Below are 15,738 nucleotides of genomic sequence, written 5' to 3'. Positions count from 1 at the left end.
TGGTCACTTTAATCAAATCGAATTAGCTCTGCCTTTTCATCCTGTTCTCTCAATCAAATGGACTCCACTGTCCGTTTCCACAATGTCACTGATTTGCCCAATCTCAAGATCAAAAGTAGCCTTCTCGAACGGTGGTTGCATAGCACCTCTTTCGAAAAAGCCTAAATCACCTCCACGCTTATGGGAGGAACAATCACTTTCAGTCTGTGCAATCTCTCCAAGTGTCTTTTCACCGTTTTTAATAGCTTGTTGATGTTTTTGAAGAATCTCAATGGCTTCCTCTTTTGATCTTGTAATGTTTTCAGATTTCCATGAAGCTGGACGTCTTGATCCGCTATGTTTGATTAGAAGATGACTGGCTCTGACTTTTGATGGTTGATTCATATATTTCTTCAATTGTTCAAGATCAGTACCTGCTGGAGGATCCCATACTGATTCTTTTGTAGCTTCTTTGAAAAAATACTCTCTATTGTGGGAACGACTCTTTCTGATAGTCCAGCCTTCTGGTAACCCGGTAGCAACCTAACAATTAGTTAGAATCGCACTTCAGCCATTGAGTAAGAGAACATACCATTTTTGTTTCTTTGTGGATTGGATATGGTTACTAATTAATACCTGTTGGACTCTTTTCTTTACAAGTCATCAAAAACATCGTCAGATTCGCGGGAAGTGTCCTAGTCTTATATATGAGGCCTAGTCAACGTTAGATAGCATCCTAGTCCACTATTATATATACTTCCAGGTCTAGCCCCTGCCAGGGTAAACACCGCGAATTCATTCTGTGTAATTTTCAGCTATCGACCCGTGAAAAAAAACTCGAGCAGCCTAAACATCAAACAACTCTTGAGCCCACACTCCCTCTAACGCACCAAAGACCCATTGAAATCCCACAGCGACGATCCGCTACGAACAGGCCTATCACAGCACTCCCTGCCCACTCGCAACACCATCCTCTCTGCACGGCACTAGCCACCATGTCGGCTCTAACCCAGAAGCTGGCTTCACCGATCTCTTCTGCCATTTCAAGAAGGTCACTCAAAAAGTTGTTGGATTTGAAAAGGTTCGCATCCACATTTGTTATCAAGAATCCAAATTCATATAGCAGCAACTACAATTCCTTCAATCTCAACTCAATTGTGAGAAATCAAGCCAGATTACCTCAAGGAATCAACTACACCCACACACGTTTCCATTCTTATCATTCCCATTCAAGAATGTGTCAATCCGCCGGTGGTGTTGCCACAAAGTGAGTACGATAATACCCTAGTCAAAAGACCCTCTTCAATTCAATCAAAAGAAGATATTAATTCAACTTCAATTGATTATTATGTTTCATGCTCTTATTAAAGACCCTTTTTGGTTCAATGTTTGATTTATACCTCTTTTAACTAGTTATGGCCCCCCCTCAAAGACTTTACTAACGGAAAATCTTTAGCATCCCTTCTGATCGTGAGGTTTTACCAACTAATGTCAAACCAATCAAATACGATTTAACTTTTGATCCAAATTTCGAAACTTTCAAATTCGATGGTAATGCTAAAATTGATCTTGATGTTTTAGAAGAATCAAACACTATAACTTTACACACTTTAGATATTGAAATCCATTCCACAAAAGTTGGTGAAATAAAACCAACTGGTACTAAATTCGATGAAGCAAAACAATCAGTTACTTTCACTTTTAAAGATAACTTCACGAAAGGTTCTAAAATCACAATTGATATTGATTTCACTGGTGTTTTAAATAATAATATGGCTGGGTTTTATAAATCAAGTTATAAAGAAAATGGTGAAACTAAATATTTAGCAACCACTCAAATGGAACCTACTGACTGTCGTCGTGCTTTCCCTTCATTTGATGAACCTGCCTTGAAAGCCATTTTTGACATTACTTTGGTTTGTGATAATCACTTGACTGCTTTATCAAATATGGATGTTAAAGAAGTCAAACAACTTGATAATGGTAGAAAAGCCACTGTTTTCAACTCTACTCCATTAATGTCAACTTATTTAGTCGCCTTCATTGTTGGTGAATTGAAATATGTTGAATCTAATGATTTCAGAGTCCCTGTTAGATGTTATGCATCCCCAGGTTTAGAAAAACAATGTCAATATTCTGCAGATTTAACTGCTAAAACTTTAGCCTTTTTCGAAAAAGCTTTTGACATTAAATATCCATTACCAAAGCTCGATAACGTTGCAATTGCTGATTTCTCTGCTGGTGCAATGGAAAATTTTGGTTTAGTTACTTATCGTGTTGCTGAATTAGTTTATGATGAAGAAAATTCAACCTTGGCTACAAAGCAAAGAATTTCAGAAGTTGTTCAACATGAATTGGCCCATCAATGGTTTGGTAATTTAGTCACTATGGAATGGTGGGAAGGTTTATGGTTAAATGAAGGTTTTGCCACTTGGATGTCTTGGTATTCATGTAATGAATTTTATCCAGATTGGAAAGTTTGGGAATCTTATGTTTCTGATAGTTTACAACAAGCTTTGAATTTGGATGCTTTAAGATCTTCACATCCTGTTGAAGTCACCGTTAAAAGAGCTGATGAAATTAATCAAATCTTTGATGCTATTTCTTATGCAAAAGGTTCCTCTTTATTGAAAATGATTTCTGGTTGGTTAGGTGAAGATGTTTTCATTAAAGGTGTCTCAAACTATTTGAAAAAACATCAATTTGGTAATACTCAAACTGAAGATTTATGGGAAGCTTTATCTGAAGCTTCTGGTAAAGATGTTGTGAAAGTTATGGGTATTTGGACTCAAAAAACTGGTTACCCAATCATTTCTGTTGAAGAAGATGCTGAAAATGGAACTATCAAAGTTAAACAAAATCGTTATTTATCAACCGGTGATGTTAAACCTGAAGAAGATGAAGTTATTTTCCCAGTTTTCCTTGCATTAAGAACTCAAGATGGTATTGATAAATCTGTTGTTTTAGACTCAAGAGAGAAAACTTTGAAATTGGAAAAAGGTTTAGATTTTTATAAATTGAATGGTGATCAATTTGGTTATTACAGAACTTCATACCCACCAGAACGTTGGGCAAAATTAGGTAAAGCCGGTTCTGAAGGCTTATTATCTGTTGAAGATCGTACAGGTTTAGTTGCTGATGCAGGTGCCTTGGCCACTTCAGGTTATCAATCAACTTCAAACTTGTTGAGTTTAGTTCACAGCTGGAAAAATGAAACAAATTATGTTGTTTGGACTGAAATTATTACAAGAGTTGCTGCGGTTAAAAACGCTTGGATTTTTGAAGATCAAGCTGTTACAGATGCATTAAAACAATTTTCAAAATCACTTGTTGCCCCAACAATCCATTCATTGGGTTGGGAATTTAAAAAATCTGATTCATTCAAGGATCAAAATTTGAAAACTGTCTTGTATGGTTCTGCTTCTGCTTCTGGTGATGAAATTATTACAAAACATTCTCTCGAAATTTTCAAAAAATATGTTGAAGGTGATAAAAAGGCTATTCATCCAAATATTAAACCTTCAGTCTTTGCAACAGTGGCTCGTAATGGTTCCACTAAAGAATATGAACAAATTTTGGATATTTATAATAATCCAATATCTCCAGATGAAAAAATTATGGCTTTAAGAACATTGGGTAGATTTGAAGAACCTGAATTAATTCAAAGAACTTTAGGTTTATTATTTGATGAAAATACCATTAAAAACCAAGATATCTATGTCCCAATGCAAGGTTTACGTACTCATAAAGCTGGTATTGAAGCATTATGGAAATGGGTTCAATTGAATTGGGATGATATTATTAAAGTTTTACCACCAGGATTTTCATTATTAGGTTCAGTTGTTAAAATTTCAACTTCAGCTTTCTCAAGTGATGAAAAAATTGAAGAAATCCAAAAATTCTTTGCAACAAAAGATACTAAAGGTTTCGATCAAGGTTTAGCTCAATCTCTAGATACTATTAGATCTAAAAGTCAATGGATTAAAAGAGATAGTGAAGATGTTAACGCTTGGTTAACTGAACAAGGATTTTTGAAAAAATAACTATCCAGCCATGAACCAAAGTCGTAAAATACAGATCAATTATGAATTATTTATACGTTTATTTTGAAATGATTTGTATTCGTAGACATTAAAAAATCTCTGTCTACATTAACTCAAGATGTAGACTTGAAAGTTGAGGAAGAGATCAAATTTTTGGAGAAGCCATATACACGAAAAGAAAGAGCTTACTATTGATTTGGATATGGAGACGCTAAAAAGTACTCCATTGAATTTCAATTGGTAACTCACATCATTGATGACCTTACAAAACAGCTTTCTGATTTGTTGAATTATGAACTTCTAACGAATCACGATTCTAGTACTGCGGATTTAAAGGCTATAAAGCTTGTTTCTCCTCCAACACCCGAAGCAACTGATTCGTCAATTTGCCAGAAGTGATGGTGCAAATAACGGAAATAAATGTTCGTGTGGTATGTTTATTGGTACTTGTGAAAGGCACCAGATGAGCGTATAAATACTAGCACTTGTGCTCCAAGTTTTGAAATCAATTGACTTCGAGAAACTTATCAGTTCACTCAATAATATATTATGTCTACTTCAACTCAAACTTCAGAACCAAAATTAGTTCCTTGGAAGAACTTGGGGAAATCAGGTTTAAAGATTTCCAATATAGTCATTGGATGTATGGGTTATGGTTCCAAGAACTGGGATCCATGGTTAATTGAAGATAAACAAGAGGTCTTCAAGATTTTAAAGAAAGCTTATGATCATGGGATTAGAACTTATGACACTGCTGATAATTACAGTAATGGACTATCAGAAAACATTTTGGGTGAATTTCTCAAAGAGTTCAACATCAAAAGAGACAAGGTTGTCATCATGACCAAGGTTTGGGGTCCAGTCGATAATGAATACCCAGAAGGTTACAGGGGTGTTATGGTTGATCATCAAGGTTCTGAGTTGGATAAAGTCAACTTCATGAATAATAGAGGGCTATCCAGAAAGCACATCATCGATGCTGCAAAAAACTCAGTTGAAAGACTTGGAACTTATATCGATCTTTATCAAATTCATAGATATGATGAGTCTGTTCCAATCGAAGAAACTATGAGAGCATTGAATGATGTTGTTGAGGCTGGTTATACAAGATACATTGGAGCTTCAACCATGAGAGCCGTGGAATTTGTTGAATTGCAACACGTTGCTGAAAAGCATGGATGGCATAAGTTTATTGCTATGCAAAGTTTTTACAATTTATTGCAAAGAGAGGATGAGAATGAGTTGAATTATTATTGTGACAAGACTGGTGTTGGTCTCATTCCATGGTCTCCTTTAGCGTTTGGTATTCTTGCCAGACCAGTTCCAAAAGATGAATCGGAAAAGACAGAGAGAGCTAAAACTTCGATGTTTAAAGGAGCTTTTGGAACAGACATTTCAATCAATACAAAAGGTCAAGATGCAGACATTGAGACTATCAACAGAGTTAATGAAATTTCAAAGAAGAAAGGTACATCAATGGCTGCTGTTTCAACTGCTTGGGTCATTAGTAGGGGTGCTGCGCCAATTTTGAGTTTCAGTTCTTTGAAAAGAGTTGATGATGGTATCGAAGGTGCTAATCTAAAACTCACTGATGAGGAGATTAAGTATTTAGAGGAGCCATATCTTCCAAAGGTTAGAGTTTTCAGATAATAAGTCCATCGACATTCTGTCACTTTAGCTCGTGTCAATATGTATTAATTCAATTTAGTTCAAAGCTGTTTTAGCTGTGTGGGAGGACCTTTTGAAGCTGTAATTAATTGAAAATATTGTTTCAATTGACACCATATAGTATTACAATTACTAGTCGTTTAATGGTCATCACTAGTTCATTCTAGCTGTTACCGGTACTTGAAATTTTTATCATGATAATTTTATATTTTAGTGCTACAATACTATAATTTAACATAATTTCATAAAAAATATCATGAATGTAAACATTAAACTATTAAAGTATAATTTATACAGCTAAATAATTGTATATAATACAGATATAATGTATAATAGAATCCAAGTTATAAGTTGATCTAGTACTTTGTATCAGTATCCTTTATAAGTACCGCGACCGGTAAATTAGTCGATGTAAATAAATTAAATACTATATCGAATTAATGACTTTGAAGCTTGAGATTTAAGATTTAAACCCTAAAATTATTGGAGCGTACTAGTCATGGCTCATGGGTTTTCAAAGTGAGCATCTTTTCTCAACACGCCGTATTGATAGCGAGTCTGCCTGTGCTGATCATTTTGTTTCTTACACATCAGTCGAAAAAAGACGAACCGTTTGAATATCAAGGATTCACCTACACAACCAGCATCAGTAAAAGCTACGATAGTACGATCCACCGTAAAATAACCTTAGCTGAAAGGAGTTTATAAATTTTTTGTGGTTGCTCAATTGCACAAAAACAGTGAAGTGTACAAGAGAGCCTTTTTGATGTTACACAAAAGTCAATTAGCGTTAAAGTTGAAATGTTGGATACAAATTTCAAGCTTGCAACTTCCAAGTTCCAGCCTCCAGCTTCCAAAGCTTTGAAATCCCTTTAATTTACAAGATTTGGAATGTTTTGATACGCGAGAGATGAGGATGAGATATAACTTTTAGTGAGGACCCAAAGTTGCAGACTTTCAACGTTTGAGTTGATCAAAGCTACAATTTTAGCGGGATTACAAGCGAAACGTAGATCGGATCTAAAATTTTAAGAGGAATCGACTCATCGAGTGATCTTCATCAAGTCCTACAACGGCGCATGTAGGAATCTGAAATCTTGAACTAATCAAGATCAGGTGAACACAGTGAGACAGCGAGACGGCAGAGAGTAAGCCCTGCTTTGAGATTTTGAGGCTTGACGCGTGAAAAGTGTTTAATCTGACGTTCGCCCTTGTAACAATCCTGGGTAGGTTCCCGGAAGTATACTCATTCGATAGCTGAGAATTTATGGTTTAAATTGACAAGTCGAAGAGCCTCAAAATACATCAGTGCTCACTGCTGTATACAAATCTTTCCAACCAAACATATTTTCAGGCTTCAACCGTGTGCTGTATGCGAAAACCACCTGAAAAACAATGGTTACCAAACTGAGTAAAATCTTTTGAAAATCATGTGTAGTGCGTGGACTCTTAGGCTTCTGTCTTTTGAGGGAAAGTCCACTCTGTACTTACTCGATTAGTGTAGAACATTTCCCTTTTTGATCTCAGGTAGATATGTCGATTGCAGATTCCTGGTTGTAACGTAAACTTCGAGTACTGAAGTCTGAAGTCTGAGGCACAAGGGGTTTTTGCAAAGCATTCCGTCACAGGTGTACATGGCTTTAAAAGTTCAAAAATCATTGGAAATTGGGAAATATAGATGTACACCTTGAGCTTTGGAAAGCATATAAGTGCACCAGTGTGAAACGATTCAATTGGATGAAAGACTTGAAAGAGTAAATTCATGGGCCCAGGGATCTCGATTCTCAACGTCTTTGCCCTGCGTTAAACTGCATAAAAAGAACGCCAAAAAAGCTAGAGGGTCCACTTTCAAGATGAAACCGTGGTACCTTAACGTCATTTGAACATGAAGGAAATGTCAAAGTAGATCCATAGAAGCTAGCCAGCTGGTGATCTTATAGAAACAAACAAAACGCAAACCTCGTGCTGTATTTGATCGTGTATATTTTGAACATCCCAGAAAAGAACGGATGTTCCCTCATGAGAAGTTCGACTATGAATTCAGCTATCATGTTAATTTCACAACCTAGAAAGCAGCTACATGGCTAATTGAGTCCATTGCTTTGAAGTTTATTTGGCTCAGGTACAACATGCGCAGCACAAAGACAAGCAAGTGTCAACGGAAAAACTCAAACGGCGACCAGATCTTGAATCTCCGTTGGCAGAAACCTAAAATTTTATCGTGTCGAAGTTTTTCCGGCGCGCATCTTGAAATTCCTTTTGCGTTGTGCAGAAGATCTTTAACCGTTACAGATCTCGTGCTAAAAGGTAAACATTCCTCGAGAAAAGTAAACAAACACACCAGCATGTTTTAGTGGTTGGTAGCTTCGACAAATGCTCAAAGATTTGTCGAAAATGCTCCAAATTTTTAATATAAAAAGGTGTCTATTCTCTCTCTTTTTTCATTTATTTTCAACTATTTTTTTTCATCATCAAACCAAGCAGAACAACCATGGTCCAACTCCAAGTCACTCTTTTATTAACTGTTCTAACTACATTCACTCGTTTGGTTGCTGCTAAGGCTGGTGAAATCGGTAAACCTTCCAACAAGCAAGATGATGATAAATTGAGACCTCAATTTCATTTAACTCCTGGTAAAGGTTGGATGAATGATCCAAATGGTTTATGGTATGATAGAAAAGATAAGATCTGGCATGCTTATTATCAACACAACAAAGATCACAATGTTTGGAACTCTCCAATTTCATGGGGTCACTCCACTTCAAAAGATTTAGTTTCTTGGGATTACTACGGTAATGCTTTATCACCAAAAGATCCTGGTGAAGGTTACTTTTCTGGTTCTATTGTTGTTGATAGAGAGAACACTTCAGGTTTTTTCAATGAATCCACTCCAAAAGAACAAAGAGCTGTTGCTATGTACACTCATAATACCAACAAAGAAGTTCAAAGTCTTGCTTACACTTTGGATGGTGGTTACTCTTGGACTGAATATGATAGAAACCCAGTTATTGACATGAATACCGCTCAACAACGTGATCCAAAGATCTTCTGGCATCAAGATACTAAGAAATGGGTTATGTTGATTGCAAGAACTCAAAAGTACAAAGTTCAATTCTTCACCTCCAAAAACTTGAAAGATTGGGAACATGTCTCTGATTTTGAAATGGAAGGTATTTTAGGTTGGTAAAACGAAATGCCTGGTTTATTAAGATTACCAGTTGAAAATCCATCAAAAGGTGATGGTTCTTCTCATAAATGGGTTTTGACTTTAGCTTTACATCCAGGTTCTCCATTAGGTGGTCCATTAAATCAATATTTTATTGGTGAATTTGACGGTAAACGATTTACTCCAGATGATCATGCCACTAGATTGATGGATTATGGTAAAGATTTCTATTCATTCACTACTTTTGATTCTGCTGATGAAGAAGATGGTCCAAATCTTGGTTTAGCTTGGGCTACTAACTGGCAATACGCTACTGTTGTTCCAACTGAAAACTTCAGATCTTTTGAGTTGATACTTGAACGTGAGTCTAATTTCACATTTTGGACGTTATATTCTTGAGTTTTTTCCCATGATTTGATTGATGAGTTCTTTCTGGTTTCTTTTTGCGAAGAACTGCCAGAAACCTCTTGACCCTGAGATTCTTCAGCAGCAGCCACATTAGCAGCATCAGCAGCAGAAGTAGTAGAAGCGACAGCCGTGTCCTGTTGACGTGGATGATTGATGTCTGACATAGCTGATGTAGTACCAGCTCTTCTTGAATTAGATGTACTTCTGGTTGACATATTGTATAGTTAACTTCTTACAGATATTTTGTGTATCTCTGGTCCTTCTGACTATTGCAAGATAGTTCACAACAGACGACCTCAGTTCTCAGAACTGGAATTAGCCTGTATTCTTATACACTTCCTGGAGCTGAAATTATCATCTTAACTAATCATTTCATCTGTGAACCTAGAACTAAAAGCTAACCAAACCTAAAACCAATAGCTGTTCAATCAAGTCAGACAAGCCAGCTATATACATGAGTCCAGACTTCATATAGATGTTCTCTTTAGCCGCTAAAGCATCAAACAAGCTCATGGAGTAGTTCTCCTATCAACCAACTTATATACCAACAGCGATGTTCTCATATCAGTCAAAGCACCTTTGTTTCTAAGACAGGAGTTTGAATCAAAGTTAAACCGGTATGTTCTGGGTTGTAATCAACATTTCTTAAAGTATAGTTTCTAACCATTGTCATTGACTTCAACATCTACAACAATGCTTCTGGTGTTCTTGATTTCAACATGACTTTCGTTCAAACTAAAGGTACTGGTTGGTCAGATGGTTTACATCCATTCACTATCAATATTGAATCAAACATGGTTAACGGTAAAAAAGATAACATTTCAGTTACTTTTGATAATTCTGGTACTACTTGGATGGTTGATCGTACTACTCAATCCAATTTCCAAAGAAACTCTCATGAATTCACTGAAAGACTTGGTCAATTCGTCAATCCAAGAGGCCAAACTAATGAAGTTTCTTATTTCACAATCTATGGTTTCGTCGATAGAGATATCTTGGAAGTTTACTTGAATGATGGTGAAATTACAATGACAAACACTTTCTTCTTTGGTGATGGAAGAGTTCCAGCTGATATTTCAGTTCATTCAGGTTTTGATGAATCATTTGTCACCATCAAAGATTTAACTGTCAAAGCTTATGGTTTGAAAGATTAATCATAATGAACAATTTTTTTTTATAAATAACTCTTAATGAATGATACCCCTTTTTTTTTCTTTCAAATAGCTTTTGTAGAGCTTATTTCTGGTGAACTTGACCTAATCTTATGAACAAAGAGGTTCCAAGAAGGGGCTCGAGTACTTGGTGTTTATTATGATGAGATTTCATATCATTCAAAATACAAGTATTGAACGATTTCTTTACCAGTCAACACATTAATCTTACGCCTTTTCTCTCTTGTATCATCTTTAAATTTGAAAAGCTTTTGTAAACTTCGAAACATTTGGAAATTCCCCGTTACCGTGACAACGATATATTTGAAGCGGGACACAAATATTCTTGAAAGGTAAACAAAAAAAACGCCATACTAATAGCTACACCAGATTCAAGTTTAACAAAACAATAAAATCATACATTGCTAGCACAAACAAAAAAATGGAAATAATTGACTTTGAGTCAATAGAGCAGCAAAAGGAGAATATCGAACCTCTGAACGAGGGTCGTTCTGCTGCGGCATTGAAAGGTTTATTTTCCGTTCCCCTTGGTGACTTGAAAAAACAACAGCTTGATGAAAGATCAAAAATTGAAGCGGAACTTGAAAGTTTAGAGGAGCTAGATGACCCAATACAACCATACTTGGACTATATACAGTGGATCAAAACGAATTACCCAACCGGGAAGTCAGTTGAAAGTGGTTTGATTCAAGTGCTAGAAAGATGTACATCTCAATTTAGAGATTACGATTTTTATAAAAATGACCCAAGATATTTGAAGGTTTGGCTGACTTATGCTAAATACTCAGATAATCCTCGTGATATTTTTGTCTACCTTGCTAGAAAAGAAATTGGAACTTCATTAGCGCTATACTATGAGGAGTATGCAAATTTTTTGGAAACCAACGGCAGATTTGCTCAAGCTGAACAGGTTTATCAAGAAGGTTTATCTGTCAAAGCTAGACCTCTAGCAAGGTTTCAAAGAAGATTCGATGAGTTCAAAATAAGGTTTCAACATAGACCAGTATCAGAGAATATAGAACCAAGCTCACCAGTTTTCCCAGTTAGATCTGCCTTATCCCTGAAAAGTGGTACACTATTTGCTTCTCATGATACGGCTCGGCCACAAAAGAAAAGACTTGAGATATTCAATGATACGGAAGCTGATAATGGAATAAGGCAAGATGGATGGGATATTTTGGGATCAAACAAGTTTAGAAACAAGGAAAATATACTTGAAGCAAAACCCTGGGCTGGTGAAGTTTTAAGACAAGATAATGTGAAAAAGACAAACTGCAACAAAGTTTCAGTGTTTCAAGATGGTAATGACTACCCTAGTGGTCCAGTATACAAAATAATAGAGATACCGGGGAAAAAGCCTGAAAAAATTGATTTGAATTTTGATTTGATATACCAAGAAGGAGAAGAATTATGTATTCAAGAAGTTTTGGCACGTTTGAGAGGCCTGAACAAACAAAATGAGACAAACTTTTCAACAGCATTATCAACACCTGTTATGACATCTCTTATAGACGAGAAGAAAGCAACTACTGTTGATTCCACCATTCACTTAAGTATGTATATTTGAAAATCATGACAGTTTTCACATTACTAACATTGAAAAAAAAATAGATAAAAATGATCTGAAAAGACCATCCTCACCAACAGCTACCTTTTTCACCAATGCTGCTAAAAATGAGGTTTATTCAATGTTCAATCAAAATCCAGTCAAAGAAAAACAATCACAAAAGGAAGAAGACGAAGAAGAACTTATATATGATGATTATACTGAACAGCTAACACGCCCAAATATGAACGACTTGACTGAGAGAATGGTGGATGTTGGATTACAACAGAACGATGATTTAAACAACACAGAAGGAAGGAATGATACTGAAATTTCAAATGATGCTCATGCTATTGATTTTCCAACAGTTGACCCTGCTGATGAATCCCTCAAAGCTGCCTTGCTAAAAGAGATAATGCCACCTCTCAGCTCTTATTTCGGACTTTTTGAGTATAATGAAACTTTAGAGATGTGTTCAACTTTGAAAAAGTCGCTCAACAATAAGCTGTCAAAACATGTGTTTTTGAATCTCAAAGGCTCAGAAAGTACATTCAACCTGAGATCCCTTTTGGGAGAAGGTGGATTTGCCTCAGTTTATTTGGCTGAAAGTATGAATGGCCAATTGAAAGCAATCAAAGCGCAAAAACCATCAAGTGCTTGGGAGTTTTACATATTAAAACAAATAGAACAAAGATTGAAAGGAAAAGATATCCTTGACTCCATAATAATGAGTGAAGAGATCCATTTGTTTCGCGATGAAAGTTATTTGGTTTTAGAATATGAAAAACAAGGTACAATACTTGATATTGTCAATCTGTACAGGTCTACAGGTAGAAATGTTGATGAAGTGTTGGCTATATTTCTGACAATTGAGCTATTGAAGGTAATTGAAGCAATTCATAACATAGGTATCATGCATGGTGATTTGAAACCAGATAATTGTATGTTAAGGTTAGAAAATTGCGAAGTTGGTACATATAAAAGAAACGGTGGCAATAGTTGGTCAAAGAAAGGTATTAAACTAATTGACTTCGGGAGATCCATAGATATGTCTCTATTTCCTCCAAATATTAGATTTAAATCACATTGGAAGACTGATAACCAAGATTGCCCAGAAATGAGAAATGACCAACTTTGGACGTACCAAGCAGATTACTATGGTGTTGCCGGGATAATTCATTCAATGCTTTACGGGAGCTTCATTGAAACAGTTCTTGTAAATGGAAAGTACAAGATCTCAAATCCTATGAAGAGATACTGGCACCATGAGCTTTGGAATCCATTGTTTGATATATTGATTAATTCTGCCGATTACGGGAATCTTCCAATAACTAATAAATTGAAAGAGGAGAGAGAGCGTCTCGAAAGCTGGCTTGAAGTAAATGGATCTTCATTGAATGGGATAATAAGAGACATCGAAACCGGGCTTAAGTGAAGAATTATGAAAATTATAGCGATGTGTAGAAATTGAAAAGATAAAATGTAACTATACAACAAGTTTTGTATATTTTAGTTATCCAATTGATCTGAGGGGCTTTTTGATTTCAAAGATAAACGAATTCTTTGTTTGAACTTTTGAATTACAGCCTTTGGTCCCGTTTCCTCTATTATTAACTCTGCTTCTTTTTCTGTAACCACTCTCTTCACCAATAAATTAAATAAAGTACCAAACGCCAATGCCATGATGGTGGATGTGAGTATAATAACATTATATGGCATACTAAAGTCAGGAGTTGGAAGCGTTAAAAGTGCAGAAGATGTTCTCAATGAGTAAATGGTTGGTTCTAAAACATTGACCACACCAGGTTCAACTGAAAACCCGTGATTTGCATCTGGGGGATACTCCGAGTATAAAAGAAGTGATTTATCAAATGCATAAGACAAGGCTATGTTAGAATTCGGTGGAATCAGTAATTCAAACTCAATTTGAGATGGCCTTTCACGGTCAACCTCTGGCGAATAATAAATAGACTTGATAACCTCTTTCATTTCCGCTCCATTTACCGACAAAGTGTGGAGATAAACTTTCATAAACCATGGTAAAGATTCAAAATAAACCAAAAGAACAGTTGAATCTGAAGGGTTCTTGAATACAGTACGTGAACCACCTTTATCTTGACCATAACCTGTTAGTGATCTTGAAACAAAAATCGGAGCATTTTGGGTTTGTAAAACATCCGTACTATCATCTGTGTGAAAATAGATATCATAATCTCTTGAATCATTGATATCAAAGCAGTTTGATGGTGTCCCGAAATGCTGTCCATCAACCTTTAAAAAGGTTTTCCACTTATCTGACACATGAGTGCAAACTTTTGATGAGGTGGATGATAAAAGATTTCCCCCAGAGATTTGACGATTGAACAAATCTGACAAAGTAAACGTTAGATCAGTCGGATCACCCAGAGGAAAACACTGGAATGCATCATACGGCTTTGATAAATCACAGCGAAGGTCATCTCCAGAAGCTGGTTTTGGAATTGGGTTCTTTTTTCTTCTAAGTGCTCTTGAAACATCAACAACTGCATCTATTTTTTGAGTCATGGTGTACTTGCATAAATCACCCTCACATTCAGTTTCAATATCAATTGACATCTTGTGCCATTCAGATTCAAAGACCCTATGTCCATCTAATAATGATGATAAACCTGATTTCCCTCTAGTTGGAAGAAATTTAACAAACGGCGTCAAATTTTCTGTACAAACAGGTTCTGACGCAAGAGCAGCACGTAAAAGATGCAACTCATTTTTTTCATTGAGCAGCGTGACAGGGCCTTTTGGCTTGAAAGATTGAATAGGAAATGTAGTTTTTGAGCTATCAATGAAGTTGAGTGAAGCACAGAATAGACCAGATAGAGAATTGACCAGATATTTCCAACTTTCGAAACTTTCCTTTCTGTCAGCTGCCTCTATCACCGACCACACTTCCACACCAACACCCCCAGAGTATTGTCCAGATAATGGAAGTTCACCCCATTCTTCTGAATCCCACCAACCTTGACCAAATCTCAAGTGTAACTCTCTAGTGTTTGTTTTTTCTAAGATTGGTGCAATTGATCTTGGGAACGTTGTATAATGAAGATGCCCTGGAGTCTTCGAAACATTGACATAATTAGACTCTAATTCAAAATTAAATGATACGAGCAAGTTGTTTCTTGGTAATGGTGTTATATCTAGACTTTCACGATATGGATAGGTAGTCTCGTTGATTGATTCAACCTTGTCATTAACTTTATCCTTCACCTCTTCATTAGGATCTTCTGCAGCATTGGATAAAGCTGCTGCAAACAGCAACCAAATGAAGGATACAAAGCTCCTCATTTTCTCTCTCTGGTTGCAAAATGTTGCTGTTTAGACATTTCAAATTCGTTCAAATTCAAATGTTTAATAATTGACACGATCAAATCTTGTTTACCCTCGAAATTCAAAAGGGTCGGAAGTCTTTCGCGAACCTGTAGAAAAAATTGAAGAATACTAACACTTTTGTGGCTAACAAGTTAATGGTTTACCACAAAGACTAAACAATTGCCATTTTTTTTTGAAGATGTCAAGTAAGTAATCTGAAGAAACCGAAGGAAAAGCGACAAATACTAACTTCAGAGAAAATGGAAAGTTGGTTTTTCACCGTGCAACAGATCAGTCTAATGGCGATAATGGTTATAATTTAGCTGGTCAATACTCTGCTCCAAAAAACATTGAGGATTCAATAGGGGCTGATCAAGATGTTGATCCTTTGAAAGATCGCATTACTAGAAC

At 36.1% G+C, this 15,738-nt stretch overlaps 8 protein-coding genes across 8 annotated transcripts; 6 read left to right on the top strand and 2 right to left on the bottom strand.

The window, feature by feature from the left end:
• Nucleotides 1-36: 36 nt before the first annotated feature.
• Nucleotides 37-574, bottom strand: ESS1 (peptidylprolyl isomerase ESS1; the record flags this gene model as incomplete). Its single annotated transcript, XM_019185118.1, has 2 exons — nt 37-522; nt 572-574. The coding sequence occupies 2 exons, from the start codon at nt 572-574 to the stop codon at nt 37-39; spliced, it is 489 nt and encodes a 162-aa protein (XP_019036626.1).
• Nucleotides 575-974: 400 nt separating this feature from the next.
• Nucleotides 975-4,022, top strand: APE2 (metallo-aminopeptidase; the record flags this gene model as incomplete). The annotated part of the gene is made up of 2 exons (XM_019183798.1): nt 975-1,246; nt 1,436-4,022. The coding sequence occupies 2 exons, from the start codon at nt 975-977 to the stop codon at nt 4,020-4,022; spliced, it is 2,859 nt and encodes a 952-aa protein (XP_019036625.1).
• A 549-nt stretch (nt 4,023-4,571) lies between these two features.
• On the top strand, nt 4,572-5,672 carry WICANDRAFT_34874 (aldo/keto reductase; the record flags this gene model as incomplete). Its single annotated transcript, XM_019182247.1, has 1 exon — nt 4,572-5,672. One exon carries the CDS (start codon nt 4,572-4,574, stop codon nt 5,670-5,672), a length of 1,101 nt encoding a protein of 366 aa, XP_019036624.1.
• A 1,681-nt stretch (nt 5,673-7,353) lies between these two features.
• On the top strand, nt 7,354-8,222 carry WICANDRAFT_96712 (uncharacterized protein). The gene has a single exon (XM_019186529.1). It carries the CDS (start codon nt 7,820-7,822, stop codon nt 8,042-8,044), a length of 225 nt encoding a protein of 74 aa, XP_019036623.1. The 5' UTR covers nt 7,354-7,819; the 3' UTR covers nt 8,045-8,222.
• On the top strand, nt 8,182-9,255 carry WICANDRAFT_64764 (glycoside hydrolase family 32 protein; the record flags this gene model as incomplete). Its single annotated transcript, XM_019183797.1, has 2 exons — nt 8,182-8,860; nt 8,909-9,255. 2 exons carry the CDS (start codon nt 8,182-8,184, stop codon nt 9,253-9,255), a joined length of 1,026 nt encoding a protein of 341 aa, XP_019036622.1.
• Nucleotides 9,256-9,939: 684 nt separating this feature from the next.
• WICANDRAFT_106935 (uncharacterized protein) lies at nt 9,940-10,592 on the top strand. Its single transcript, XM_019180488.1, has one exon. The coding sequence runs from the start codon at nt 9,984-9,986 to the stop codon at nt 10,416-10,418; it is 435 nt and encodes a 144-aa protein (XP_019036621.1). The 5' UTR covers nt 9,940-9,983; the 3' UTR covers nt 10,419-10,592.
• A 265-nt stretch (nt 10,593-10,857) lies between these two features.
• BUB1 (protein kinase BUB1) lies at nt 10,858-13,417 on the top strand (the record flags this gene model as incomplete). The annotated part of the gene is made up of 2 exons (XM_019180487.1): nt 10,858-11,989; nt 12,048-13,417. The coding sequence occupies 2 exons, from the start codon at nt 10,858-10,860 to the stop codon at nt 13,415-13,417; spliced, it is 2,502 nt and encodes an 833-aa protein (XP_019036620.1).
• A 74-nt stretch (nt 13,418-13,491) lies between these two features.
• GPI16 (GPI-anchor transamidase subunit GPI16) lies at nt 13,492-15,402 on the bottom strand (the record flags this gene model as incomplete). The annotated part of the gene is made up of 1 exon (XM_019182810.1): nt 13,492-15,402. Exon 1 carries the CDS (start codon nt 15,301-15,303, stop codon nt 13,492-13,494), a length of 1,812 nt encoding a protein of 603 aa, XP_019036619.1. The 5' UTR covers nt 15,304-15,402.
• Nucleotides 15,403-15,738: the final 336 nt, after the last annotated feature.

This window comes from Wickerhamomyces anomalus, assembly GCF_001661255.1.
Source record: "Wickerhamomyces anomalus NRRL Y-366-8 unplaced genomic scaffold WICANscaffold_6, whole genome shotgun sequence".
Taxonomy (NCBI): Eukaryota; Fungi; Ascomycota; class Saccharomycetes; order Phaffomycetales; family Wickerhamomycetaceae; genus Hansenula; species Hansenula anomala.
The sequence above is the reverse complement of the archived record's forward strand: the minus strand, read 5'-3'. Positions and strand labels throughout refer to the sequence as shown.